Consider the following 27,768-nt stretch of genomic DNA (forward strand, 5'->3'; position numbering starts at 1 on the left):
TATTAGCCATTAGTCTAGGGCCCTAGGGGTGTCTATTTCAGGTCAGGCCCAGCAACCTTGACACGTTTATGGTCTAATATGAATTGGCCTGATTAATAAACATGTCATAAAAAGATAGTACATTGTGTAAGGTATAAGTCCGATGGACACCCAACTGACCGGACATGTTTACAAGCTAATTAGACCCAACATATATTTATAGAATAAGATATATATATATTGATAGTTTTATCAATTATCAAATATAATTAAGTATGAAATCTTTAAATATATTAAAATTTTAAAATCTAAGTTAATAAAAACCCATTTCAGATTTTATTGGTACATTAATCTGATTAAGTCCTGATTACTGCCCGATTTGTAAAAGTCTGATTAAAGCCCAAATTGACTTAGCCTAATCAAGACCAACTCATTCCTTAAATAGGTAAATCACGATGCAAAAATATAGGTCTACCAGGCCCCACCTTCCGATTGACACCCCATAGAATGAAAAGAAAAAATAAAAGCAGAAGAAGAATTGAACTCATGAACTCTTAATTATTAAGTGTTGGTCTTTGCCTAGTGAGCTACCCCTTGGGGACATCACCAAAGTTTTTAGCACCCAAAAACAAGGTATTCCAAATTCAAAAGAATAAAACTCCATATATCATAAACCACAATTGATTTTAATTGCGTCATTTTCCCTATATGATGGTCTCAATCCACTAACAAGGCCACAAGACCAAACAAAAAACAGTTTCAAATCCTCTTCAAAGTTACCAAATCTAGTGAGGCAGAAGAAACCAATGGGCTCTATGATTGACTAAAGAGAGGCAAGAATTAATTGGTTAGTCTTTCTTTGTGAAGTGTCGTACAGCAATTGCTAAACCCAAGATCAACAGAGGTACCAAGAACTGTAATATCTTGATCACAAACTCCGGTGTTTTATCAGGATTGTAACCTGCTTCCTGAGGCGGAATATATCGACGTTTCTGTGGAACAGTTGAAGTGTCGATCTCACCGATGAAGTATTTTTCCATCATTTCTCTGGCAGAGTCACTGTGACCAACATCTTCGAAATCATTTGTTGCATCTTTCCCTACAAGAATACAGGAATCAATGAGCACATCTCAATACATCATTTAAACACTCACCCACAGATTTCCCTATAAAGTGAAGAATCAATTTGGAGGAAGGATTGTATTCTAATCATTACCAGTGGAAGATAGCAGGACCTCACTACCTCCAGGATGATCATCCATAAATGAAGTAACATCATACACCTGCAACAATAGGTTGATAAAAAATTTAATGAATTTTATACATTAAATGGAGAAAACAAAAGAGCAAGATGAAGAAACAGGAGAATCTTCTCCCAGTTGGTGAGAAGCCTGTTTCCAGAAAGTCTCTCATCATTTCAGAAATGGTAAATAGTTCCACTTATGATAGTTTCAACTCTTCCACTGGGGACCCTACTTTCCAGAATGTCTGTTACCATTTAGAAATCAAATCAGCCTAATAAGAGTTGAGCTCGCAAAAGTTATGAAGAACAATAAGTTTGTCATTTGGGTACACAACCTTGCCCCCCACCCTCCCTCCATATTTGAGAAGAGAAAAAAAAACACTCAAACTCAATCTCAACCTCATCCCAAATAAATGAGGTCAGCTATATGGATCCTTTTTCGCCAATTAACTCTTGTCAAACCCACACTTGTCTCCAGTCTTAAGATGCACATGTCTTTCCTCACCACTTCTCCTAGAGTCATTTTATGCTTGCCGCTGGCTGTTTTAACTCCTTACTCCTCCAATCTGAGTCATATCACTCCTTGTTACCAGTGAACACAAAGGTCTTTATTTCATGTGCCCATGCCACCTCAAACGACTCTCTCTCAACTTATCAATGTATTTGAGCTATTCCTAAATTAGCACAAAAATTTCCATTACTTAATTTATCTTTTTCTAGTTTTACAAAACAATATATTGCTGCAATAGAGGAGGTATTCGAAGAGCTTTATCTCCATTATCCTTCTGAGTTTTCTGATCTCCATTAGATTCTCACAAACGTCATAAAATGCAATATGGTGTACTTCTATTACATAAACAAATGTAAATAGCAAAGCGAAAAAAAAAAGGCCTTAATCTTATTACAGTATTACATAAAAAAATGTAGCACAAAATGATGCACATACTATAAAATACTGAAGATGCATGCTAATTCCCCCCAACCAAAAAAAAAATATGGATAATAATAAGATAATGTATGTATATTGTCACAAAATATATCATACTTGAGTATGTCTTAACCATGAAAGCATATAGCTTCAAGTATGTCTTAACCATGAAAGCATCTACTTTCAAGCTAGGCCAATATGTACCATTCCATCTAGGCTCCAATGTGTAAAAATGAACTGGAACAAGGTTTGCCTAACCCTAGCGCAAATACAGCTTCAGCCTTCAAGAACATAGCCAGGCCCAGCCTGCCATAGCAAATTGAAAACTCAGGAGTTAGGGCGTGCAGGCAAGTTTGATGACTGAAGGCTGGGCTTGAAATGGTTTAGTCCCATATGCAGCCTTAGTCAAGGATAATGCACAAACCTTTTGCCAATGATGATGATGTTCTTGTAGGTATTCTGAAAAATACCAACAATCTTAAAACATGGAGGAAATTACACTCCCCTCCCCTGAACTATGGCTTAATATCAAGTTCCCCCCACGTATTTTCATATATACCAACACCCTCCCCTCTAGTTTGAAGATGCTTTCAATCGTCCCTTAAGTGACTGACGGTGTTAAACTAGAGTGTAAAAAGACCAATTTACCCTTTTGGCTTCTATCAGTTTATCCTTTTGGCATCTAGTTGTCCCTTTGTTCTTCTGATCTTGAAGATTATAGAAGCAATCATAAAACCCATACAAGAAATTCTAGTAGCTGAAATGGGTTTTACTGGGAATGGGATCTGATTCTAAAATAGGTGCCGGTTTGTAAATTCCTTGAAGAGCTATTTTTCGATATGGGTGTTGGAGATTTTTGGGTTTTGGTCATTTTTCTTGGCTTCTGCTTTCAAATTTCGGGTCTTGAATTCTCAAGACGTGACCTGCGACTCTATGGACCTCAGAGCATTGGAGGGCTTCTTGAAGGGCTTAGAATCAGGAATTGCTTCGTGGGTACAATAATGGTTCTTTTGATTAGTGTCACTAGGTTGGTGTCAATTGCTCTTCTTCAGCCTTGGGAGTGCAAAATTCTATAGATTCGGGAAAAAGGGTTGTTAGTTTGGACCTTGGGAGAAATAAATCAAAATGGGATGAGCAATTTACATCCCCCTCCCCTGTATTTTGCTCTTATTACATCCCCCTCACCTATGTTTTTAGAAATTATATCCCCCTCCCCTGTAGTATGTTATATCTTACAAGTAGACCCACTCCGTTAAGTTTAAACCATTAAATTTGTCCAATATTTTTTTAATACCTATATTACCCTTCTATTGTGTGCTTTGACTCTTTCACCCTCTCACCCTTTCAAAACAAAACCTTGATATACAGTGACCTAAAAGAGAAAAAAAGAAAAACTGAAACTGCTTAAACCAACCACCGCCGCAGGTAATAGTTGATCTAGGCTACCGGAGGCCCAAAAGCAAAAACCGTTGACAGTTGTAACAATCCCAGATAGTGGTGTTGATGGTGGTGGGACGGGGGTTGTAAGAGAGGATGAGATGGTGGCGGCGATAGCAACGGTGGTGGTGGTTGATGATTCGGCCACTGAGAATTGTGGCATTAAGCTTTTGTTTCTCCCAAATCAATTCTCCCTCTCTTTTCCTCTTTAAAAAATTGTAAGAAATTTTCACTTCTTAAAATTGGATTGCTTCTGTTTAATCAATTTATGGAATAGATGAAAACGTTGCCCCTATAGCATTTATTTTGGATACTTTACAATAGTTTGCTTACATGGTTGAGGGAAAAGCGTTTGATTCATTCTTTCCTCTGAAATTTGTTTGATCAGCTACACTAACTATTGTGATCATTTTCTGTTGTGATCATTGTGACTTTTGAGTTTGTTTTTTGGGTAAAATAGATCATAGTCACATGTTTTTCTTATAGGTTTTGAATCTCCGATCACAACAGCATAATGAAGCGGGTTTTACAAGAGATCATTGCCGTGTGACAGCCAAAACATGACTATTTCCAATCCCTGCACCCCCAGAGAAAGGAGTACTCACTCCGGCGATCAAAACCCCTATGCCGATTGCTAGAGAAACATAACAACAACAGCCAATGTAAACAAGGAAAACCTTAGAGTTGAATAGGCCCTAATTTCTGATTCAACAATGAATGAATTGAAATGGAAGATGGGTGAATGGGAAATCCTTTCACCCATTTTTTAAGGTTAATATCTTTAAAGGCTAAAATTGACTTTCAACATTTAAAATTAACATCACACTAACACTGTCGACTGACAGGGGAGGATGATGTAATTTCTAAAAATACAAGGGAAGAAGATGTAATAATAGCAAAGTACAAGGGAGGGGGATGTAAATTGCTCAAATGGAATTTATCTGAATCCTTGGCTGGTCTTGGATTGGCTGAAATTCTTGAATCTCTCACACAATTTCTTCAAAGGTACTATTTCTCATAGAACTGCAATCATGTCTAAATGACTAAGCCTGTCCTCCTTCTCTAAGTCCAGAAGAACATCAACAAAATCACCAAGACTCTCATCACTCAGAAACCCATTAACCCTTCTTCTCCTGTGCTCTTCAATTATCTTTGCCACAAAAAAGTTCACCTTTGAGGCAAGATTTCAGCATCTTTTCCTCACTCCCTACAAGTCCAACCAACCAAGAACAGGAAAATAATCGCTCCAGTTAAAGATCCCAAGAAACTCATAGCCTTCAGTGACTAGTTTACAAGCTCAACCCTATCTTCACTGTTCTTGAAATCATGACACTGCCCGAACACACTCATCATCACGTTGTTGAGCGATCCATAATGCAGAACCAACTATATCTCGACTTCTCCCTTCAACACCATAGAAGTCTTAATCACCTCCACCATTTTTAAACCGATTTCACTCCGGGAAGTCCCAAAGCCAGCGATTCTATTGGGACTGACCAAGTGAGTAGCAGAGATTCTCCTTAAGTTCCTCCAATACTCACCGAAGGGAGCAAAACCCATGGCTCGGTGAAAGAGCAACCCATAAGCAGATTCCTTAATGGGTCGATCTGAAAAGGCCGAACTTCCAATCTATTTTATTCGCAGAACTTGAAAGTCCTTGACTTCGAGCTATAATGATTTCTCTAGTGCGCTTTCTCTTGAAACTGATCTACCCTCTCTTGAGTATCTTGACAATCTGAGAATCTATTTGAGGGTCCATTGATACTGGTATCTGTAATAACCCAAGAGAGGGTGCCTTTGTGGATTCCTAGGGTTTCTACAGGTGGGTTCGTGCAACCTTTCCCTTCTAATTTTCTGTTATTTAATCTCTCATTATGAAATCAGCTATCCATGTCGGGTTCTAGTTCACCTTCTTCATCTTTGTCTTCCTAACTTCTCTCTCTCTCATTTGTACTTACCTGCCTTGAAGGTTTGCAGTAGAGGTTTTAGTTCTCGGCCTATCGATGTCGTGAATGGTGAGAGAGAGAGAGAGAGAGAGAGAGAGAGAGAGAGAGAGAGAGAGTTCATATGAGAAGGGTAATTTCAGTATAAAATTACATGTTTGAATGATGATGTCATCACTTAACAGGGCTATATAATGGAAAAGGTACGATTGAAAGCATCTTCAAACTAGAGCAGAGGGTGTTGGTATATATGAAAGTACGTGGGGGGAACTTGATATTAAGCCATAGTTCAGGGGAGGGGAGTGTAACTTCCTCTAAAACATGAGGCAAAAATCTTGCAAAAGTATGTCCTAATTCAAGGAATAGTATATTCCAAACAAAAAAAATTCTGATAGTTGGTAACAGCAACCAAATGCTCTCTAGAAAAATATTTTAAGCAATTATGCCGCTATAGATTCTATAAATATGGTTGAGAAGGACAGAGAACAATTGGCGGATATTATATTAATATTCACAGCTAATACTAGGGAGATGGAGAAACTTAGTAGTAACAGCAGCTTGATCATCAAAATAGGGAACTGCAGAAGTACTTATGTAGATGTACCAGTAATGATGGCAAATGAAGAGGAGCACCAGAAGGATCAAAGGCGGCAGGAAGAGCACTGTAAAATTCTCAAAGTTCAATGGTTGAATTTTTTTGAACCCAAGGGCACCTCAAAGGTGCCAAATCTCTTCATCCTAAGAATTGACCAGCCCAATGGACCCAACTGAACAGACCTTAGACGCCAAACCCACCAACCTGTCTCGCAGGATACATAGCTCCACAGAGGAAGCAACATGTTGGCACCAGGTTTAAAAGAGAGCCAATTGGGCAAGAAGATTGAGATATATGAAGTATTATAGTGTTATATAATGGACCCAAAATTAGAAAGACTCCTAATCCTATTATTAAATAATATAATTGGTCCTTAGATAGCGTTCGCAGTTGTGTTAGCATTGTTTAAATTTTAGATCCTCAGACGTTAGTTCACTATACATTTCACATGGAAAGCAATGAATCAAATGCTTAATATTCTCCATGCAGTATTTAACCATCGAAATTGCATGATTGTCTTTCTGTAGATTACACGTGGAGAAATGACCTCAATTCACTAAATATGATCCTAAAACACTTGGAATCGGCTACATAATTCTTCTTCCTCCATTCCGCTCTATGACAATCCATGTTTGCAGTTAAGTACAAGTAAACATAGGGAAAGGAATGGAGTGGATTAGTGTCACCAAGATCAGGTATGGGGCGGATACAGCTTCTAAATCTAGAGGGGCCAGCGCTCTGATTGCCTTGTAAAATTGATAAGTCCTATGCAAATTTTATAGGGCAGGGCAGGGCTAGGTTAAGCAACCCCTTGATCAAGATCTTAGTCTGCAAAAGTCAGAACCAAGCACAGCTTTGGAAGTCCGGGACTACTCCCAAGCTAGTCTAGTTAGGATTCAAACCCTAATTCACCCCTATTCTTGATCAATCGATTGATCAAGTAAAGAAGTTTTACTCAACTTTTGAGGCTGGCTACATGAGTACTGTTCTACCATTCGATCAGACATATCTAGGGTATGGCATGATCTAGCATGTGAGAGAAAAGGAATTCTCTTGGATTTGACAGTCTTAAAGATAATGTATTTCTATAATCTTTGGAAATTTTACCAAGTGAATACGTAATTATCAAAAATCAGCGACCACAAACAAAATTCCAAAAGCTTAAACATGTTTCAGCCATGCAAAATGATATACTAGAGATAAATCAAATATTAGAAAAGGTGAGACATTTTAAAAGCATATCTTGGATTATGAAAAGAAAGAGAGATGATGATTTTGTTCCAGAGTGTAAACATCTCCAAAAGGATTCCAATTCCTTTAGTTTTAGAAAATAGAGAAGATACTGTAGGTTTTAACAGCATGATGAAGAAAAGTACCGATTGATGCTTGATGCTTGATAGTCCGACTAGTTTAATGGTTTGAAGTTATTACTTTGAGATACATGTCAAAAGGCCGGGAGAAAGGTATAAATGGTCAGACATATATGGAGATAAATCAACGAAATCCACGATGTAATTCTAGAATTAAAGAGCACCTACAGCCGCACCTTTGCAACTAGCCTTGGAAGCAGTTTTGTTGTGACATTTGAGGTTTGCATAAGAAAATATTTGATAGTTTCTTAATTCTTCATCATGATTTTACTTCTAAGCTTGAAAAAAAATAGCAGAATACAAATATAATTTTATTATTTCCAAACCAGAAATTTTATATCATGGAAGGAACTTTAGAAGTGTCCAAATTTTTCAAGCCGATATCAATGGCAACTAATAATAAAATACAAATATAATATTGTTATTGACAAACATTAAAATAAAAAAAATATAATCTAGTTATTCCCAAAAGATCAAGTAGTTCGAAAGAATGACCGAGATAAATTGGGAGAAGTTGTTTTTACGTCTAGTGAGTACAAAATCTAAAATACCATAGAATCATTCAAATAATCATTTTCTGACAAAAAAATTGAACATTCTTTATCAAGAAAAGCCAGGTTTCTATACATATTCTATCACGAGTGGATAAAAGAAGTAAGGAAATCGGAATCAATATATACAAACCTTCCCAGAGATTATAAGCCAGCAATCCTTTATTTGGCTGTGCTTGGCAACATCCTCAAACAAATAAATTTTACGATCTGAAGCCATCTCTGCTATCGCTTCACACAGAAATAAAAAAAAAGAACCTAAAATTTTCAGAACATATAAGAATCATCGATCTAGAAAAAAGGCGCTAATAGAAAACGGAATTGGGAGGTGATTATTATTATTATTATTATTATTTTTTGGATGAATAAATAAATTTATACCCAAAGAGAAGAGAAAAAACAAGGGGGGAAAAGGGTAGGGAGGGGAGGCTTAAGCCAACAAGGAGAAGTTGATTACCACAGAAGATAAGGCGGTGGAGTAAGAAACAGAAACAGAGCAATCCCCCTTCTCCTTTCTCGATCTAGAAAAAACCTTTTTAAGTTTCGCTCTCCTCCTCCTTCTCCTCCTTCAAGCTCTTCAGGGCTTGAGTTTCAATTGCAAATGTCCAAAAGTGACTCAAAAGAAAGCGCAAGAATCACCAAAAATCCACCATTTCTATGATATACGAGGAAGAATCTGCAACCGATTTATAGTCTGCAACTTTGAAGCCAATTTTGGTGGACGATCTCGAGGATCTTTATCACAGAATCACTGTGTGGCGCCCATAGGAAAAGGGCATTTTAGTAAATTCACTTAAAGACGTGGCATTTCTTCGGCGGGTCCGCGTGGCCTCTCTAGGCCCACCCCATCTAGGGTCCCCGCCTGGGCCATGCTCAGTAGAAGCCCAACATTATTAGGACTGGGCCTGGATTTGAATATGTAGAACTGCCTAGAAATATAGACAATGATAGAAAAACTTTTGCTCGGCGTCTAGACAAAAGGCTCCTTTTGGCTCCATTTTGTTGCTAGGGATCTTAGAGAAGTGGAGTGAGATTTTCAAACTTGAAAAAAAAACTTTTATAATTATTACCCCTATAAGTGTATCACTAATTCCAAATCACTACATACTTGATAACAAGTTGATTCAGCTGTTTTCTTTGTTTTCTTTCTCTTCACATGAGTACTTCGCTTGTGGTGCTTCCTGAGCTTATTTCAATAAAATATAATATTTACTTTAATATTTTGTGGAAACCTAAAACTCATCCAAAATTCTTATATATATATATATATATATATTTGAAATTTTTTGGTTGATAACTTTTTGAAAAGGTTAGATTTCTAAGGTTGTTATTCATCCTTTGTTTTTTTTTTTTTTTTGTCAGCAAGATCAAGAGACAGTTTGGCATCTCTTCTTGTCTTTTGAGTTTACTAAAAGGCTTATTAGGAAGGCAGGACCACTTTGGTAAACTATTGTAGGTTTACTAAAAATGATGAATATTACCTTCTATCAACCAAGATCTAGCCTCTCTTCTGAGCACTGATTGCCCAAGTCAGCCCATAGCTATTTGGGTGATCGACATGTATCTAAACGGTGATCCAACGACTATAATTCTACTGATCAGAACAGAGTCACCGTGCTGAGAGCCGTTAGATCACCACTTGGATGCATGTTGATTGCTCAAGTGGCTATGGGCAAGACCTTTGCAATCAGCACTCAGGAGAGGATCTCAATCCTATCAACCACTACAATTTTTTTTATCCAAAAAAATAAAAATAAATAAATATTGCAATTTCTTGTTACTTTATTTGGCTAGCCCGGAATGACTGTCTGTTTGTAACTTATTAATCGCATAATATATTGAAAAAAGTAGCATAATATATAATTCCCATTTGATCTCTATTTTCCCAAGTGAGTGTCCCTTGGAACAGTCTCTTACCATTCATGATTATCAAGGGCTATCATATATAGGTGGATCAGTATATACTTATCCTATTTCGCCAGGTAATTTTGGTGTAAGCAGATTATTTATCATAAAAGGAGGCTTCAAGAGAATGATTTGGAGTTCTTACAAAGTGAAACCATGTAGCACCAAACACAAGATAGATCTTTCAAGGCTCATTATTACAAAAGTAACAATGACCTAGTTTTCTTAATCAAAGCCTTAGCCCACAAAGGGCTATGAACTTGAAAACTCTAATTAGGGATCTTAATTTCGTGATGGACACTTATTTTAGTATACAATAATTTTTTTCTTCTAATAAAAATAAAAATACACACTAAATACTACAAACCATAAAGTAATCATTTTATCAACTGAAAAGACACCTATGTGAATTCTCCTTCAGTGTGCCACTCAACGGATAGTACTAGAGAATGTTGGAAAGCAAATAGATGATAGGAATGTGTTGCACCTTGTACAGATTATATGCTCTCTCTTTTGTCTGCGCTTTCCCCTTCCCGTTTCCAGCCTATATCTTTTGAGGCCGGTTGGGCAGAAACATTCTTGTGACTTTGGTACAGCAGGAAGTGCTTGGGAAGCAAGGGGTAGGGGACTATCGCAAGGGTTATGGAAGGCATGGGAGAAGGGATATGGGTCACGGGAGCTAGCAGGGATCGCCATGGGATTTACATAATGATGTAAAAACTTTCTGTTTTGGATAATCTTAGTTTTATCTTCACCCATTAAATAAATAAAACAATGTGCATTGATTGATGTCCATTTCCAAACTAAAAAATGACCAATTCAACATATAGAATCTTATAATTAAACAAAAATAAATTAGGAGACAACAAACACAGTGAAACAGAGAACAGATTCCCCCCCCCCCCCCCCTTTTCCCCCCTTTTCTCTTCAATCCACAACCTATCCATCTCCCAACCTGTAGAGAGAATATGTGAACGGTGAGGAATAGTCTGTGCATGGATAGTCTATAGGGAATTGGCCACTTAATAAATTATAAGGGATTATAAGACATATAGGGAGGTCAAACTACACAAATCTATGTTTGGTTGCCAAGAAATAAAAGAATAAATCATTTGTTTTTTGAAGGAAAAACTTTGTCTGTCTAACGTTGTCATGCCCACACACAACCCCTATTTTCAAGGGGTTGTAAAAGGATGCTCTTACCTCTCTCCACCCCCCACCCACCACCCACCACCCACCAAAATAGGGTAAAGATCCTTTCTAATTATTGGGCTGTCCAATTAGCTGTCTAACGATTGGAATGTGCAACCATGTGTTGGGATGCGTGTCTGAATCCTTTTAACCGTTGGATGGCTAAATGGATACTAATTGGGCTGCCTACTAATCGGATAAGAGCTGGATCTTGAAATGTTCATAAGCTGTTTGTGAGCGTAACAGACATAATTCCTCCAGATCCTCCAGAATTCCTCCATATCTAGGGTATGGCATGATCTAGCATGTGACAGAAAGGAATTCTCTTGGATTTGACGGAGTCTTAAAGAGTTTGATTATAAAAAGAAGCGGGAAGTAACGAAAATAAGAAATTTGGTAAAAAGTGAGAGTTCATATTTCTGCTTGTGTGTTCATGCATATAGCAAGAAATGTAATAAAAAGTGAGAATTCATATTTCTGCATGTGTGTTCATGTATAAAGCAATACGCTTCATGTACCTGTGCGTGAGAAATCTATATAGGCAACACTGTGAGAAATCTATATAGCGCATCAATGGCAACACAAGGAATGGTATCATCTACATGGGTCAACGTAGGCCCCACATCTCATTGTACTTGAAGATGCACGATGTAATCAGTCCTTTAGCATTGTGTATTTCTTTCCTGAGAGAGGGTTCCTTTAGAGGTAGTGCGATCACTACACCACTAGTGTAAGAACCAATGGGAACACATATAGAAGCACTAATAAGGTTAGAATTTCTATGTTTCATGAGAGATGGGGTGGTCATGCCTCCCTCCTCCCTCTCCCTCTTTGTGTTTGGCAGAAGACCCTTTTTTTAAATTATTTTTCTGAGAGAGCCTTTCCCACGTTGCCATTGTGGGGAAGAATTTACACTCGACACTAATGAATATCCTCAAAAAATGCATCATCCATATGGGATCTACATTTTCGAGGAATCTGCACGCCACACTAATGAATGTCTTGAATAAGACATCATTCATATTTTTTTTTGTTTTTTATTTTTTGGGTAAAGACATCATCCATATGAATCCCACCTTTTCAAAGTAGGTAAAAAAATAATAAAAAATGCATATGATAGAAAAACTATACAATAGTAGCATGATAGTCTTTTCTTTTTTCTAACATAATGAATAGTACATTCTCTACACCTTTACTTTGTCCCTATCTTTGATTGCTCTAGCTCTATAATTGAGGGTATATAATTATTTGTTGCCTACTTTGATTCTGTTTCTTTTTTCATATTATTAGATTCCTCAAGGAGGAACCATTTTCTACATCACAGTTGTAGCTAATAAAGTTCAAGTGGAGAGTGGTTTTTCTTGAATTCATTTCCATTTCTCCACATCAGACCGAATTCGGTTTCTACCATTTTCTAATGTAAAATTCAAACCAAAATTGAACCGTTTTGATTTTGTTCAATCCATCCGATTTGAACTGAAATTTGATATCACTCTCTGGAGCAATTCTATCTCTACAGTAAGCCGTAAAATTTTTAAACGAAAAAGAATGCTAACTATTAAAGTTAATACCAAGAAATACAAGAATAAATAAAACCAGATCCGCACAATACATAGAGATTTAATGAGGTTTACACACCGATGTAGTGTACTATGTCCTCGGGCGAAGAAGGAGATATTTCACTATGTAGAAGAGAGATTACACCCAAGCAGCGACGAGAAAACTCGCTTTCAAATCCTAGCTTGAAAAACCCCCAAAATACAATGACAATGCTCAACAAGACGACAATACATTATGTACTTCAAGTTACTGGTCGACCCATCGGGTCGCGGTAAATCTAGTCGAACCATACCACAGGGGCATAGCCCCCACACCCCCATACGAGATCAATGTTGGGCTCCAGGTTTGGGCCTATTGGCCCAACCCCTCTACTTCCATCACATATCTCAAAAAACTTCTCTTTCGGGTTATCACCAAAATATGTTGGAGCGGGTCATTTTTCGAAACAGATCAAGAATTCGAGATAAACTTAACACTAACTGATCTTGTTTCCTATGTTCTCTCACAGGATCTCATGAAATAACCCCCCTCCCCCTCCCCCTCCCCCTCTCCCTCTCTAATGGATACTCATAATCATAGGTATTCCCCCATCAAAAGACATAGAGAACATGACCAATTAGCGTTTTTCATCTCAAAAATTAAATACCAGATTAATTGACATGTACCCACTTTGGCTATCTAGTGAAGTTTCCTTAGCCTTAAAGAAAAACGAAAAATCTCCAACCTTTCCAGCCATATATTTAGATCCATCGTGGAACATATTTCTTTTCCTTATTTGTATGTTTTTCCTCCCCAACGTCGCTTTTTGAATTGTCTCTGTATAAAATAGAAAAAAGGGTTGTGCAAACTGCCGTGACTATCTCTCTTTCCCCTTTGAAATGATATGCTGTCATTGTATGATGCCTTGTCCCATGCCCCATTGATGCCGTCCTCTAGTTTATCACATGCAAGTGGTGTGCTTATCCGCCTCCCAAACATTTTACCTAACACCAATGAATTTGCCGCCCTAAACTCTGGTGGAAATGAAACATCAAACTACCAAGCTAATGTGGTTTGCCATATGCAATGTTATAGATACTGGTATCGAAGGTGGTATTTGTCTTTGGCGATACCTATATCAATACGGATACATCTGTATCAATCTACTCTCGGGTCATATCAGTCTAGTATTGGATAAAATTTTAAAAAATAAAAATAAAAATAAAAATAAAAGACCACAATGGTCAATACCACCAATATGGACAATACGATACCGATACTACAATCCATTTGTATGAGCTCAAAACAATTTGTCACTACCATTTTGTTCTTTAGTTTAAGTTGGGAAAATGATCTCTACAATGCTGGAGTGAAAAAATTTGCATGCCCTCTTTCTCATGAGTTTCACCTTGACACACTCTCTCCTCAATCTATATGTAGACTCTGATAAATGAATTTCTCTCAGACCTCTCATTGGTGTCGTCTCCCACTTTGGCATTGCGGGAAACATCTGCGTATGTAAGTTTCATTTTCTATGATTAACACGAGAAAAAGAGTGACACGTTGTTGGTGTGTAATTCCTTCTCACAATGTCTCTCCTCTTTTTGACTTTCTCTCTATTAAATATGTAGGTTTCTCTCTACTTTTTAAATATATTGTCTTGTTATCCACTATTGGTTTGATGTGTAAGACGTCAATATAAACAAAAAAATGAGTAAATCCCTCTCATAAAGTAGAATAATGGTATTCTTTTCAAATGAGTATAGTCTTCAATCCTGACTTCTCACATGCCAAAAATTTATGTATTCATGTGAGGATCATGGTTTTACAAAACAGTATTTGATCAAGCACATCGACAGTGCTTGGACAGATACCTGGCCTATCCTGTATCTCTGGAACCGTTATAATTAGGAATAAATTTATCTAAAAGTAATTTTTAATAAAATCTGACTGCAAAACCTTCCGATTCAGCCCAATTCATCAATCTGAATTGATTTCGGGATCAGTTAATACCATACCAGTAGAGTATAATATCACAAGAGGTCAGATAGAGTTGAAACATGTAAAGGAGCATAATACACCAAGTTTGTACAAAATGACCATAATTCCTCCTAATTTTCTCAAGCTGAGCAAAATACTCTCACGAAAAATTATCAAAACAATCTAGTTCTTTTTTTTTTTGGTAATGAAATAATCTAGTTCACAAAAATAAGGTAAAATGATCAAAATACATGAAGTTTACATAAAAATAATTAAAATTCCTCAGTTTTCTCGAAATGACCAAAATACACCCAATAGTCGCAATAATGATGAAAATAGGTGAAGACAAAACAAACTACTAGGGTAATCGATTGATACCTTACCAATAGAGTGCAACATCTCAATAGATCATGGGTTCGGATATTGTATATCGTATATCGGCTGATACATATCCATATTGAGGGCAAAAGGGTCTAAAATGGTTTTTTTTTTTCCTAAAGAAAAAGATAAAGGAAAACCATCCAATATTGCCTGTATTGGCTCATCGATATTGGTATAGATATGTGTTGCCAGTATACTATACTATAAGCTAGCACCGACTATGTCTATTTTTCTCTTCCCCCTACTCATCCTGTATTATATTTCATTTGGTGCCCCTATCGGTGATTTAAGCACCATTTGAAACAGCAGAAACAACTTTTCATGTTTTCGAAAACAAAAACAGATTTTTTCGTGTTTGATAAACCTGTTTCTTGAAACGTTTTTTGTTGACATAATGTCACTAAAAAAACCCAATAGTATCATCGGATGACCAAAAGGGAGAAAAGGTTCGGTTGCCTCTTTTTAGGTTTAAATAATTGAGAGATTTTTCGGGCATAACAACCATTTTTTTTTCCCTCTCAAATTCGTTTCTAGAAAAGACGAAACAAGTCTGACTTATTTTATCAAAGTCGTTTCTAGAATTGTAAATAGACATAAATTTTGAATTATTTTCTAGAAACAAGTGAAACGGAACAACTTTATCAAATGCATTTTAGACTGTTTATCCGTTTTTAAGAACAAGAAAACGCAAAAATAACAGAAACAGAACATTGTCAAAAGGAGCCTAAAGACCCGTTTGATAATGTTTCTGCCATTTCTATTTCAAGAAAAGGCAAAAACATAAATTTTCCTGTTCTAGAAACATAAACGGAATTGAAGGTGTTTGATAAATCATGTTTCTAAAAGTCGATAGTAACCAACGAAATAATGGCCACGAGTCATTTTCAGAAATAGCATGGATCGTTTCTTGAACCATAAATAGGCAAAAAATTTTATTTATATTTTTAAAAATAAATAAAATGAAACAATTTTATCAAATATTTTTTGTTCCGTTTCTACGTTTCAAGAAACGTCTTGAAACGTTTTCAAGCTGGCCCTAACTGTAGTCCGCTAACTTTCAAAATCACACAAAAATATGAAAGATCTTCGTCCTCCCACCTTTCATGCTACCATGCTAGCACTGACACCAGTTCGCTACTATGATAAGCGAGCGAGCGAGACAGTCGGGCTATAAACTCCTCTTCCCCTCTCTCTCTCGCGCAAGAGAGATCGTCAAAGACATCCTTCCCCAATCCCAGAGTCCCGAGCCTCAAGGACCCATCAATCATTTCTCCTGCTCTCGAATTCGATAATGGAAAAAGAGATGGAGATGCCTGTGTCTGCCCTCCATAAGAACAGCACTTCATCTTCGACGACCAGGTTCCTTGGCCTCCTAAAACAACCGGATTCTGATTCAGTACCTTTCGAATTGGATGAGGGCGATGTGGTTTGGTCAGCCGAGCTCTCCGATTCCCTCGATTCGATTCCCTTCGCCTCCTCAACTGTACCCATTTCCACTCCCAAGCATCGCCACCACCACTATCGGCCGCAAAGATTCGGTCTTTCCGCAGCGCTGTCGGAAGACCGCCGTCCTCTTGTACTGAGAAATTCAGCTCTGAACCCTTCTCTCTCTGCTACTACTGCCGCACGAAGGATTCCACCGGTGCCCATCTCTCGTTCCGGGGGTTCACCCTCCGAAGACTTTTCGATCTCATATTCAGGAGGTGGAGGCAAGTTCAATAAATCTGCTCCAGTGAATGTGCCAATGTGGCCTAGGAGGGTTGTTAACGGAGGAGGGTCCTCCAGATTGAGTAATTTCTACGAGGACGACGAGGGCACGGAAGAGGAGATGCTACCACCTCATGAGATTGTGGCAAGGTCCCATTCCACCACTTTCTCTGTGTTCGAAGGGGTTGGCCGGACCCTTAAAGGGAGGGATCTTCGCCGTGTCCGGAATACTGTTTTCCAGAAGACAGGTTTTCTGAATTGAAACCTCAAACCCGTTTGGCCATATCTCTCTGCCTCTCATGCATTTCCCTCAAAATGATTCTCTCAGGAAATTGTAACATCTGGGTCCTCAATCCATTTTTATTTCTGAATGAAGAATATGTGGGTAGTTTATTATGCTTCTCTGCAAAACTGTAATCTCTCCAAAATCCAAATTCTTCCTTAGTATCTTTTGGATATCTAGAATGACTGAAGTCCAGGTAAATCTGGGCCTTTTAGCTTCATTTTGAACTGCACAGATGACGGCTTTTGCAGATTTAGTTGCTCCTCTGCATCTCCTCGTTAATCTGCAGAAGTCCATCATTTGTGAACAGGTTTATTACAGTTCAGGGTTACTCGATCCATGAACAGGTTTAGTACTGTTACAACTCAACCCAACTCACACAGGCTATATGGAAGGATTCAAAGCCATGCTTATTACTAATCCTAAGCTATGCATGTCTTTCCAACTATAGCCAAAACCAAATAATTGCTCGAAATTCTGTATCAAAGCAATACAAACATCTCTATGAGAAGAAATCAAATTCAAATACCATTCTTTATCCCATAACATATCCTGTATATGAATATCTGCATAAGGTTTCTTATATACGTTGTGATGTTATTTTCCAGTTTGATTGGAAAAATGAATTTACAGCAAGTCACCATGAAACTGCAAATACAGAAGAAAGAGAAAGATGAATGAGCAAGTGAGATCACATGTTTGTGGTATTGAACTCAAGGCCATTTTGTGAACTCAAACACTTTAAACACAATCTCAATTCCTGTTGGGATTTGCCAGATGAAGAGTAGAACATTCAAAGAATTCAAGGCAATATGGAGATTTCTCGCTGTCTCGCTTCCCTTCTGCATTTGAGGAACAAGAGCTGCTGCAGCTGCCCATAATATTGTGATTGCTGTACCAGAGCAGCCATGCAAACAATATCAGAACAATATTAGATGTGATGAGAAATCTGTTGGTGACTTGGCGGGAATTAATAAACCAGGTTTGATGGACATACATATCCAACAAAATCTGCATGCACCACTGAGCACAAGAATTACCCATTCCAAATGCATTTCTCAATTCTATGTTTGGAATGTATTCTACACTCTGAGAATGCATTTCTACGAATAGATCCCAAGAATGCATACCAAACACAGTCCAAAAGCTCTCTCCCGATGGTAAACTGAATTCCTATTCCATGCTATGCAAAATGGGGTCCCTTCACTGGGTCTGGGGTTAGGGTGGGGGAGGGGGAGGGAAGATCTTTAGCTATAACCATTGTTCCAAAAATTGGAATCTGATCAGAGTGAGTTGTTATGTATGACAATCATTCTCATTTAGTGAGAATGACATTAGCCGAAAAATTGAAATTTTTTTTTTACCCGGTGGGTACACAGTGAAATTGAATTGTGTTCTAGCTTAGTTAGTACCTGTTCCTGCAAATAAATGGGGTCCTGGAAACAGCTTTCCTGTTCGAAACCAGGTATTGATGCCTCCACCAACTGCCTCGAACACCCCAAACCCCAAAAGTATAGAACCTGCATTGAAGTGTCGATCCCTGTAGGAACCCTTCAACAACCCCTTCCTCTCCTGAATTTTGGAAAATTTTCTTTACTCAAACAGTGATTATGCAGTTCCATGAATATGTGATTATGCTCACCATTACTGTGATTACTGTAATCAACTAAAGCATTTTAAATTAACCATTGGTAATATTAATTGAAAGAGGGCAGAGCTCTAAACTAAAAATTGTCAAGTGTTTGGTTACTACACCTCAGTGAGCTCTTTAATTTTGACCTCCACAGGCGAAAGTGAAACCGACGCCGTAGCATCAGCCGCCCCTTCTGGTACTGTAACCGGGGCAGGCTTAACCTGCTTCTTGAGCTCATTGATCTCGTTCTGGATCGTCCTTACACGTCGCCATTGCCAGCCCAAATACCCAGCCCACAGCGTGTAGAAGAACAATCCTGCCATTACTAGCGGATGTATAAGCGCAAAAGTTCGACCTTCCAGAATCCCAAATTCCCCACTAACTGCAAGCGCATCCTGCTCAAAAGGAAAGGAAATCAGAATCATCAACGTCGATTGGATTGCAGAATGTGAAATTGAGATAGACTTGCCTTTGAGTCTGCCAAGAAGGGCAATGTGAGAGCTGTGAGTGGGAGGGGAACCGATTTGAGGGGGTGGATGATCTGTAGGAACTGTTGATTGAGGTGTTCTGGTGTGTGATTTGAGTGTTCTGATAGATGGGTTTTCGATGGTTTGGAGAGAAATGGCAGCTTAAGCTGGGTTTGAATAGGTTTATGAGAAAGGGCAGGGAGGTTTAGAAGGCCGAGTGTGGTCGCCATGGTCTCTCCCTGTGTCTCTGTTAGGATGTCAGGGAGGTCGGTGGAACACTCGAACTCAAGAGGGATAACGAAGAGGAAAAGATAAGAAATCCAAGAGATCTCTCTCCAAATGATGTGGTTCGCTTCTGCGTTTGCTTACCTGGGCAAATGCGGGCCCCTCCCTACCCTTCCAAACTCAGGAAAGCAAAAAGGTTACAGTAGTGAAACGTTGGAATCGTGGAACCTCAGCATCCTCAAATTTTTTATTTTTTTTTTAAATTATTATACTTCTACCAAAAAAACCGTTATTATAATTTGGGAGAGGATCCGTAAAAGGAATTCTGCACCTGCACAGGGGGTCAATGGGATCATTTAAAAAAACATTAATAGTGGTAAATATTTCAATTTTAATGGGAGTGGAGTATTTAGTTCTTCCTTCCATATATAGGCTACTCTATTTTAGGATTATTTTTTTCAATTAATTTAGATAAATGATAATTAGGGTAACAGTTATTGAATTTTTGAAGAGGGATTCTTAGTGTGGGGAGGAATCTGTTTAATAACATCATTTATATGGGTTCCATATGGATTCGAAGAAGAGAGATGTTTTCGGGGTTTTTTTTTTTTTAAATAAATCATTTCTTTCTTTCTAATTTTTAACTTTGCAGGAAGAAAGTTTCTTGTGTAGAAGCATATGGTCTTGTGTCGGTCAATCCTCTCCTTATAAATGACCTCCCTTCTCTAGAGATTGGAACAAAAGCGAGGCACTGATTGGGTCTTACATAAGCACGAGAGCTACACTCCTAGACTAATAACACTCCCATTTTTATGGGAGTGTTTTCTATTTGGGAACATAGCTTATGCCAATAGAAAATATCCAATCACTACCTTAAAAAACGAATAATTTTGAATGACAAAAATGTCATTACGGGAGGGGAGGAGAGGAGAGGAAAGGAGAGAGATGAATACAAGGTTACCTTCTCAAACAACAGACATTGTCCATTTTTCTTACTGAAAAAAGAACACATGGGGAGAAATGACCAACCCATCTCATGAAATGAAAAATGACATCTTTGTGGATGTCTTCTCATGCGCTCATATTGGCCCATACGTACACACTTCTCCCATGAGAAACACATCCCCCATAAAAATAAGTCCTTTGTGATTCCCTCTTGGCGAGGGGTAACAACTTTTACACCTTTCACTTTGTCCTTATCTTTTCTTTCTTGCCTTGAAGTTGAAGTTTTCTCGCGTTTGATGGATCCAGCCGTTGACTTTCCTTGTGCACCACATTAATATTAAGAAGAAGTTTTCTGTCACCCACTAAAGACAGTTCACCGGTTGTTTCACAAATCCCTTATAAAGTTTTAGCACCTCATGCCTCAATGCCTCATCTAAAATTCACTCATTTGACAAAAGAAAAAATATATGTATCTCATAGAGTTCATAGAGTTCAAGTGGAGAATGGTTTACATAGAATTCATTTCGACTCCAAATCATAGTTTTCTTCCCTCACAGATGAGAAAAGTAAGAGCTACAGGTAGAGGTCTTTCTCTCTCTTGACTTCTTCTCCCCCTGGTGACAGAACTTTCTGTTGCTCCTCATTGGCTCACCTTCTCTGCATACCCTCCATCAGCAGCTCAAAGATCCCTTCCACTTTCCCGATATATCCCTCCATCAGTAGTTCTTTGCTCCTCATTCACTCGCCTCCTCATTGTCTTCTGGTGGTAAGGATCTATCTAGCAAACCCCATCTAGCTGAGTCAGTTTTTACTTGTTGAGTTGTGCCTCTTTCCTCTTAGAGCCTGTTTGGTATCGTTCTTAAAAAACATCTCTATTGTTTTTCTGTTTTATTGGAACAGAAAAACGCAAAAAACTGTTTGGTACGCCATCCCTGTGTTTCAGTTTTTATAAAACAAAAATTGAGAAAAAAATGAAAAGGGCCCAAAAGTCAGAACTCCAAAAAGGAGTTCCGTCAATACGGTTTGGTTTCAAAATGCCTAAATTTGGAACTATCGCTCCTGATAGCTATCAGGAAAGATAGACTCGTGAACTGCTGGAGTGGCTGGAGTTTCTGCAGGTAACTCCTCTTCTTCTCTCTTCTTCTCCTTTGTTCGCCCTTTTGGCTTTTTTTTTTTTTTTCTGAAAAATCTGTGTAAAACGACGACCCCAACCTGGTCCTGATCGTCTTCTTCTTCTCCTCTACTCTATTAGGTCTTCTCCTTCCTCGGTTGTCCATGAACGCTATTTTATTTTTTCCTTAACTTTGTGAAATCTTGCAGGAAGGAGATCAGATCTTCCTGGTTCCCAATAGGCTTCGGTTCTACTCACCCACCCAGGCTTCAGTTCTACTCACCAACCTAGGAAAATCGTTCTACTACACGGTTTCACTCACCCATGTTTGGTTTTTTATTCTGCATTTCTTGGTTTTATGAGATCTGATTAGCTATTCTGCCTTTCCCATTGAATCTTGTTGCTTCCTCTGAAACTTCCATGGACTCTGTTCTCCACCCCCCCCCCCCCGGCGGCCCTTTTTGTATTAACATTTCTGTATACAAGTTATTCATTCCTCATTTCAAAGGGTTGGACTGGTTTGGGCTTCCATTTAAAGGAACAGATAAAATAGAGATATTATAAGTGTAAGAGAGGCCTACGAACATAGGGATTTTATCAATTGTGAGGTGAAATTCTGGAAGCTCTTGTTTGAAAGCTCATAATTTGACACAACAAGAAGAACTAATTTGTGGTGTTTATTGCTTGAATTATCTACAGCGAGGATTTCTCTCTTTTGCCTTTTATTGTTACTTCATTGATTTTCTATTTATCTAGATCTACTTGTATTTGATCTAATTTCTGTTGATGTGATTTCTACCAGTAACTTCTAACCAGTATCATAATTTTTGTTTATTTTCCAAACGGCAGAACTGTCGTTTTTCTATTCTGAAACTGTTTCAGAAATAGATTCATCAAACAACCTTAATTCGTTTAAAAATAGTGTTTTGACATAGAAACTGAAATTTCTGTTTATGACACGAAACGAAGTTTCTGGAATAGAAACGATACCAAACGGGCCTTTACTTTCTTTTCTCATCTTTTTACCCTCATCTTTCTTTTATCATCTCACATCTTTTTCTCTCTTCCTTTCCTTTCTTTTTTGGACTTTTTTTTCCTTATTTTGTTTTGTATCAATCCATGTAGCCAACCCGTTAAGTTGGGATAAGGCTGAGTTTGTTGTTTTTGTATCCCATGGAAGAGGATTCTCTGAGCAAGCCTGTACTCTACACTCTCTCGCATTGGTAGTTTTAATTAATTATTTAAAAAAAAATTTGTAGTAATCCATGTGAGAAAGTGTAGTGTACACCTTAGGCTCAAAGAGCCTTTTCCCGTATCTCATATTTGTTCTGATTTCCTCTTGGTTTCTTTGTTCATGTTGGTAGACCAGCGAATGTTGTTGTCAATTCAATCATTGACTTAGAAAGAGCCTCACGATTTGTATATGAGTGGTCTACATGATCCCAAAGGAGAGACTAGAGAGTATCAAGAAGAGAGAGGGTGTGAAAGCTTTGTACATACTTCGTCTTGTACATACTTTTCTCAAGTAGTACAAAAAATAATGACCCAATCTGATTATCCAAAACCATCCCGATGAACACTCCTACACTGTGATCTTTTTTTCTTGAGTAAGAATTTGATTGTTCGTCGCGACTTTATGATGAAAATCCAAAGCGCCAGAGATCTGATCCAGAATCCTTTGAGGGGATCACCACTTCAATTAAGTGTTTTTGTTGCCAATTTAACATCAGAAAAACAGATAATTGATTTGAATTAGCTTCAGCATTCAGCTGGAATTTTTCTTCACTCAAGATCCCAACACATATTTCAAACTATGAAGCTTTAAAAAGGAGAGTTTTCCAATGCCCTTTATATTGAGATTGAGCCTCCTACTAAGCTTTCACCAACCCTACAAAAGGATACATGTTCTTGTCATTTAAAAAGTCAAGAGCACTTACTCCTGCACCCCACCTGCACCCAGGATATCAAAAATGACTAAAACCTACTCTAAGTTGATGTTTAACTGCTATCTATTCCCCTCTCTTCTTTTCGGTTTCACAAAAAAACAGAGACATAGCTACTATATTAAGGTGTTGATTCATACTCTAGAATAAAGCTGAAATTCTGATGTTGGAACATACTACAACACATGCTTTCATGACTTCATAAACCAATGTTCGCCTCCATGAACACTCCCAGAAAACTCTTTGGATGGTCAATGCTGAAGTGGCCAAGAATGAGTTGCGAAACCTTTATCTGTTTCATTCAGTAACAGTGTACAAAACACCATTTGGGCAAGAAACACCTCTACCCACCCAAGCTCAACCAGGAAGAAATTCTACATCAATTCCAGTATATATAATTTAACTCATCAGATTTCTTGTGACATCAACAGTTCTTCCTTCTTGTTATCGTTCCCCTATTTATTTATTCATTCACCTGTTGCCTTCTTCTGTGCTGGGTTATTCCCAAACCTAAGCGGCAACAAAATTCATGCAGATGGGAGGAGTAATCTTAAGCATTGCTAGGACGGACGAGGGAAGGAGCCACAACCCATCCCCACAGATTAAACCAGAAGCAACCGCAGGAACCAGCAGAGCAGCCTTCCTGCTGTCAAGCTTGTACCAAACAAACACGATCAAGCTCCCGACACACATATCAATGGCAAAGTAGGCACCAACTAGGAAGGGCACTGCCATGGCCATTGGTAGTGGTACCCAGTTCGCAATGTAAGGTGGGGAAAGATCCCTCAGCAAGTTGGTCCCAACCGCAAAAGCAAAAAAGCCATAACAGAGCTGCAAGCAATGGTGAGGCAATGCAGAAAAGCCTTGGACACCAAGAATTGCCATGTTTCGGTAGATTATGGCATATGGGGCCTTGAACTCGCCATTTGGGTTGCCCACATCAAAGGCATTGTAGAAGAGAAAGAAAGTTAAAGGAGCTACCACACAGCCTATGGCCGTTCCAATAGCCTGACTCAGGAGCATCGAGCGAGGGGAAGTAAAAGTGAGATGACTAGTCTTGAAATCATGCATCAGATCGGAGGAAATGGAGACAATTGATTTAATTAGGCCACATCCAACAAGCCCAGCAACCACACCATTGTCTTTTCCAGCCAAGGCTGCAAGCACGAAAAGGGCTACTTTCCCATAGTTGTAACTCATGTTCATATCAGTGAGACCAGCACCATAAGCATTGCAGAATCCCAAAGAAGGAGCAAGGATATAGGCTACCACCACATAGTACCACTTCAACTCGGGGAACATTAGTGGAATCACAATGATTGAAATAATGGAGAAGGCGGCGTATCCTGTGTATGCGATCCACAATGGAATGCGCTCTCTCATGAACAATTCATTTCTTTGAGGATCATCAAGGGCCTCATCCTTGTGATCTGCGTTGAAAACAAGTACCTTAGATATTGCAGAGATGCCTTGGGATTTTTTTGTGCAAAGTGAACTGCCCAACTTTTAGGTCTATACAATATACTTGTACCTGTTTTAAGGTTTCTCTTGTTCAATCCAGCAAAGATACTTCTGGAGGTGAAAATGAATGTCTTAATAAAATTGTAGAGCCCATCCCCTAGGATGAGAGCGATGGAGATGAAGACCTGCCCAAAACATGAGAAAGTAGAAAATGATTTTTTTCCTTAATCGGCAATGATCATTAAATTACAAGATGTAAAGATTTTCACATCAATAGGAAAGGCTCTAATTCACAGACCTTGTAACCATTCAAACTCTTCATACTGCTTTCTGGTATATTCCCAGGGAACCAATCTCCTTTTAGACCACTAATCAGTGGCCACATAATCCCCCACGAGAGCACAGCACCCAGAAGCAAAGACAAGTTCACCAGATGGGAACAGATCATCCCTGCTCCAATATAGGTCATGCTGAAATCGAAGAAGAACCTGCAAAAACCAATAAATAAAACTGAACAATCATGTAAAGATGATTCACAGTGAAGCTCAAGTGAGGTAGAAAGTAAAGGAAGACGAACGTTTGCTTCCAAGCTTTCAACCCAAGAGTAGGGAACTGTGAGAATCCACAAAGCACTCCTCCGGAATAGAACCACTGGAAGAAACTCCATAGGAAGCTGATCGAAAAGAACTTTGCAAACCCAAGAACCTGCTTCCTGTGAAAAGACATGCCAATTTTGTATTGGATTTCATTTTGAAGGAGAGGAACACTGAAAACTCAATGCTTACTTAGCCATCTTATCTCCCTGAGGAGTATGGAACCCATTAATGAGAACAGCAGTAGCTGTGCCACTTGGATAAGTCAACTTGTAATCTATTATCATGATCTGCAGAAATAAACATAAAGTTTACTTATCATCAATTATTCAGGACTCTTGGAAAACCAGATTGCTAGAGAGTACAAAACTAACAAGTATAAGCAAAGAACACATCAGTTTTGTTGAAAGAACATAGGAAGTAGGACTGAGAATTTCAGTTCAATTATCTCAGAACATGTAAAAATACCACAAATGAAACCCACCCACCTGAAAATTCCTAATTAGTTGAGGAAAGGCTACATATCAGTTCACAGTCAAGGAGAAATAAGAGAGAGATCTAACCTTTCTAAGTGGAACCAAGGCCAAGAGTCCCACAAAGCTGGTCACAAATAGAAAACCAGTCATCCAACCAACCCCAAGCTCCTTATAGCTCCCTGGAGTATTTCCTTCTGTATCAACCCCTACCTGTTCATATGTCTTCTTATTTAATCCCAACAGATACGAACCAAAACCACCTGCAACACAAGCCAAAGTAGGATTCAACCAAGGAAAAAAAAAAACCCTTTTTCAAAAATCTCAATCAACACTAAATTGTCTCCAACCTGTAGAAGCAACGCCATAACAAGCTACGGCGCATGTCTGGATGACGGTGTTCTCCTGTCTTGTGAAAGGTGTGGAGACAATTCCAGTCTTCTGAAGCAGTTTCGTCCATGTCCGGATGAATATGAAGGCGAGAAGAGCAGCAGAGACATTGAGATTAGGAACAAGACCAGTCGTTAGGTTAAGCTTCATCACCATAACGCTATAGATGATACCGATAAAGAAGCTCGCTACAAGCCCTCGTAGTGTAATCTGCTTATTCCATGGCGGAAGTCTCGTTAAAGTCAACTCCCCCGCCTCTGGAACCTGCGATTCTTCCAAACCCTCTCCATCAATCTCTTTCTTCTCTCTTGATTCGTCCATGTCAATCAATGGCTTCAAAACTGAATAATCCGCGTTAGTCTACGACCTCTGTTTCTTCATTCATCAGAGAACAACATTGAAAACTCCGACATTATTCTCTCTTTCTGTACTGGAAAAAGAAAAGGAGAAATGGTGGAAAGTGAAATACAGTCTCGATCGAAGTTTGAGGGACAAAATAATGGAAAAAAAAGGGTGGGGGGGTTGGGTGCTGAATCCATTAATGATCTCACCTGCTTCTTCTTCTTCTTCTTCTTCTTCTTCTTCTTCTTCTTCTTCTTCCTCTGCTATTTTCCTAGCCATAGACCATAGTAACAAAGAAAACCCAACAAGCGCCTGGAGAGACTGCAAATTTTTCTACAAAGCTCTCAGCTCGAATCAAATCCTCAGATGGGAAATTAAATAAAAGAGAGAGAGAAGAAGAAACGATTCTGACACAGGCCCCAAACTAAAACCCTCAATCAGTTCAGATGACACTCGTCCACATTCCACTGATCCGAATAACTATTTCAATCTGAACATCTGAACTCCTTCCTCTCCTTCCTCTTAATCGTCGATCAGTCCAAAGCAGTAACCGACGACCCCAATATCCTCCAATATCAAAAGCACCACGCCACACGCTCATCTGTCTGCATTGAATAAACTTATAATGGAGATTTGGGTAGGCCAAAAACCAATATCAAACAGGTACGAACTTGAACAAGAATCGCAATATTTGACTATCATATGTACTATCAAGAACGTACAATTTAAGTGTAGTACACTATAAATGCGATTCTATGGTAATCATATTTCGTTTAGAAAGATTACCCAGTACCCACCTTCCATTGAGCTGTTCTTGTACTCCATTCTTTTGACACCTCCATACTTTTAAGGGAATTCTCATTTTTTATTTATTTATTTATTTATTTATTTTTTCGATATCTTTTGCGGTGGGTGATGAAATTGAACAGAAAGATCCATCAATTCTTCAATTAGAAACAGAAAAATCCCTCAAATTTTCGCTTTTACACCAACCTTATTTGCTGAGAGAGCGGTGGGTGATCTGATCTTATGATAGTACAAGTTTTTGAACGAGCACAGATCCTCTCCACGTACGATCACTATCAGTGGTGGAGAGAAAACTTCTTTGGTTATCTCTTTTCCTCTTTTTTTCCCCAAATTCAATTTTTTACCT

General features: G+C 38.4%; 4 protein-coding genes across 9 annotated transcripts; 1 reads left to right on the forward strand and 3 right to left on the reverse strand.

Annotated features, from left to right (window-relative positions):
• Window positions 1-622: 622 nt before the first annotated feature.
• Window positions 623-8,762, reverse strand: LOC122086696 (cytochrome b5-like). 2 transcript variants are annotated; one of them, XM_042655688.1, is made up of 4 exons: window positions 8,504-8,762; window positions 8,180-8,268; window positions 1,196-1,262; window positions 623-1,078 (listed from the first exon to the last, which is right to left on the reverse strand). In XM_042655688.1, exons 2-4 carry the CDS (start codon window positions 8,264-8,266, stop codon window positions 828-830), a joined length of 405 nt encoding a protein of 134 aa, XP_042511622.1. In that variant the 5' UTR covers window positions 8,267-8,268; window positions 8,504-8,762; the 3' UTR covers window positions 623-827. The 2 variants fall into 2 exon arrangements, with proteins under 2 accessions (XP_042511622.1, XP_042511621.1); XM_042655687.1 differs by having other exon boundaries at window positions 8,180-8,277.
• Window positions 8,763-16,107: 7,345 nt separating this feature from the next.
• LOC122086695 lies at window positions 16,108-17,145 on the forward strand. The gene has a single exon (XM_042655686.1). The coding sequence runs from the start codon at window positions 16,334-16,336 to the stop codon at window positions 17,009-17,011; it is 678 nt and encodes a 225-aa protein (XP_042511620.1). The 5' UTR covers window positions 16,108-16,333; the 3' UTR covers window positions 17,012-17,145.
• A 405-nt stretch (window positions 17,146-17,550) lies between these two features.
• LOC122086694 lies at window positions 17,551-19,464 on the reverse strand. Its single transcript, XM_042655685.1, has 4 exons — window positions 19,135-19,464; window positions 18,788-19,060; window positions 18,445-18,604; window positions 17,551-17,924 (listed from the first exon to the last, which is right to left on the reverse strand). Exons 1-4 carry the CDS (start codon window positions 19,360-19,362, stop codon window positions 17,746-17,748), a joined length of 840 nt encoding a protein of 279 aa, XP_042511619.1. The 5' UTR covers window positions 19,363-19,464; the 3' UTR covers window positions 17,551-17,745.
• Window positions 19,465-23,139: 3,675 nt separating this feature from the next.
• LOC122086692 (metal-nicotianamine transporter YSL3-like) lies at window positions 23,140-27,368 on the reverse strand. 5 transcript variants are annotated; one of them, XM_042655684.1, is made up of 8 exons: window positions 26,855-27,368; window positions 26,234-26,645; window positions 25,974-26,146; window positions 25,603-25,700; window positions 25,395-25,529; window positions 25,116-25,305; window positions 24,888-25,002; window positions 23,140-24,786 (listed from the first exon to the last, which is right to left on the reverse strand). In XM_042655684.1, the coding sequence occupies exons 2-8, from the start codon at window positions 26,592-26,594 to the stop codon at window positions 23,867-23,869; spliced, it is 1,992 nt and encodes a 663-aa protein (XP_042511618.1). In that variant the 5' UTR covers window positions 26,595-26,645; window positions 26,855-27,368; the 3' UTR covers window positions 23,140-23,866. The 5 variants fall into 5 exon arrangements, with proteins under 5 accessions (XP_042511618.1, XP_042511617.1, XP_042511615.1 ...); XM_042655683.1 differs by having other exon boundaries at window positions 26,234-26,701; XM_042655681.1 differs by having other exon boundaries at window positions 26,234-26,706.
• Window positions 27,369-27,768: the final 400 nt, after the last annotated feature.

The sequence above is a fragment of the Macadamia integrifolia genome, chromosome 8 (assembly GCF_013358625.1).
Source record: "Macadamia integrifolia cultivar HAES 741 chromosome 8, SCU_Mint_v3, whole genome shotgun sequence".
Classification (NCBI taxonomy): Eukaryota; Viridiplantae; Streptophyta; class Magnoliopsida; order Proteales; family Proteaceae; genus Macadamia; species Macadamia integrifolia.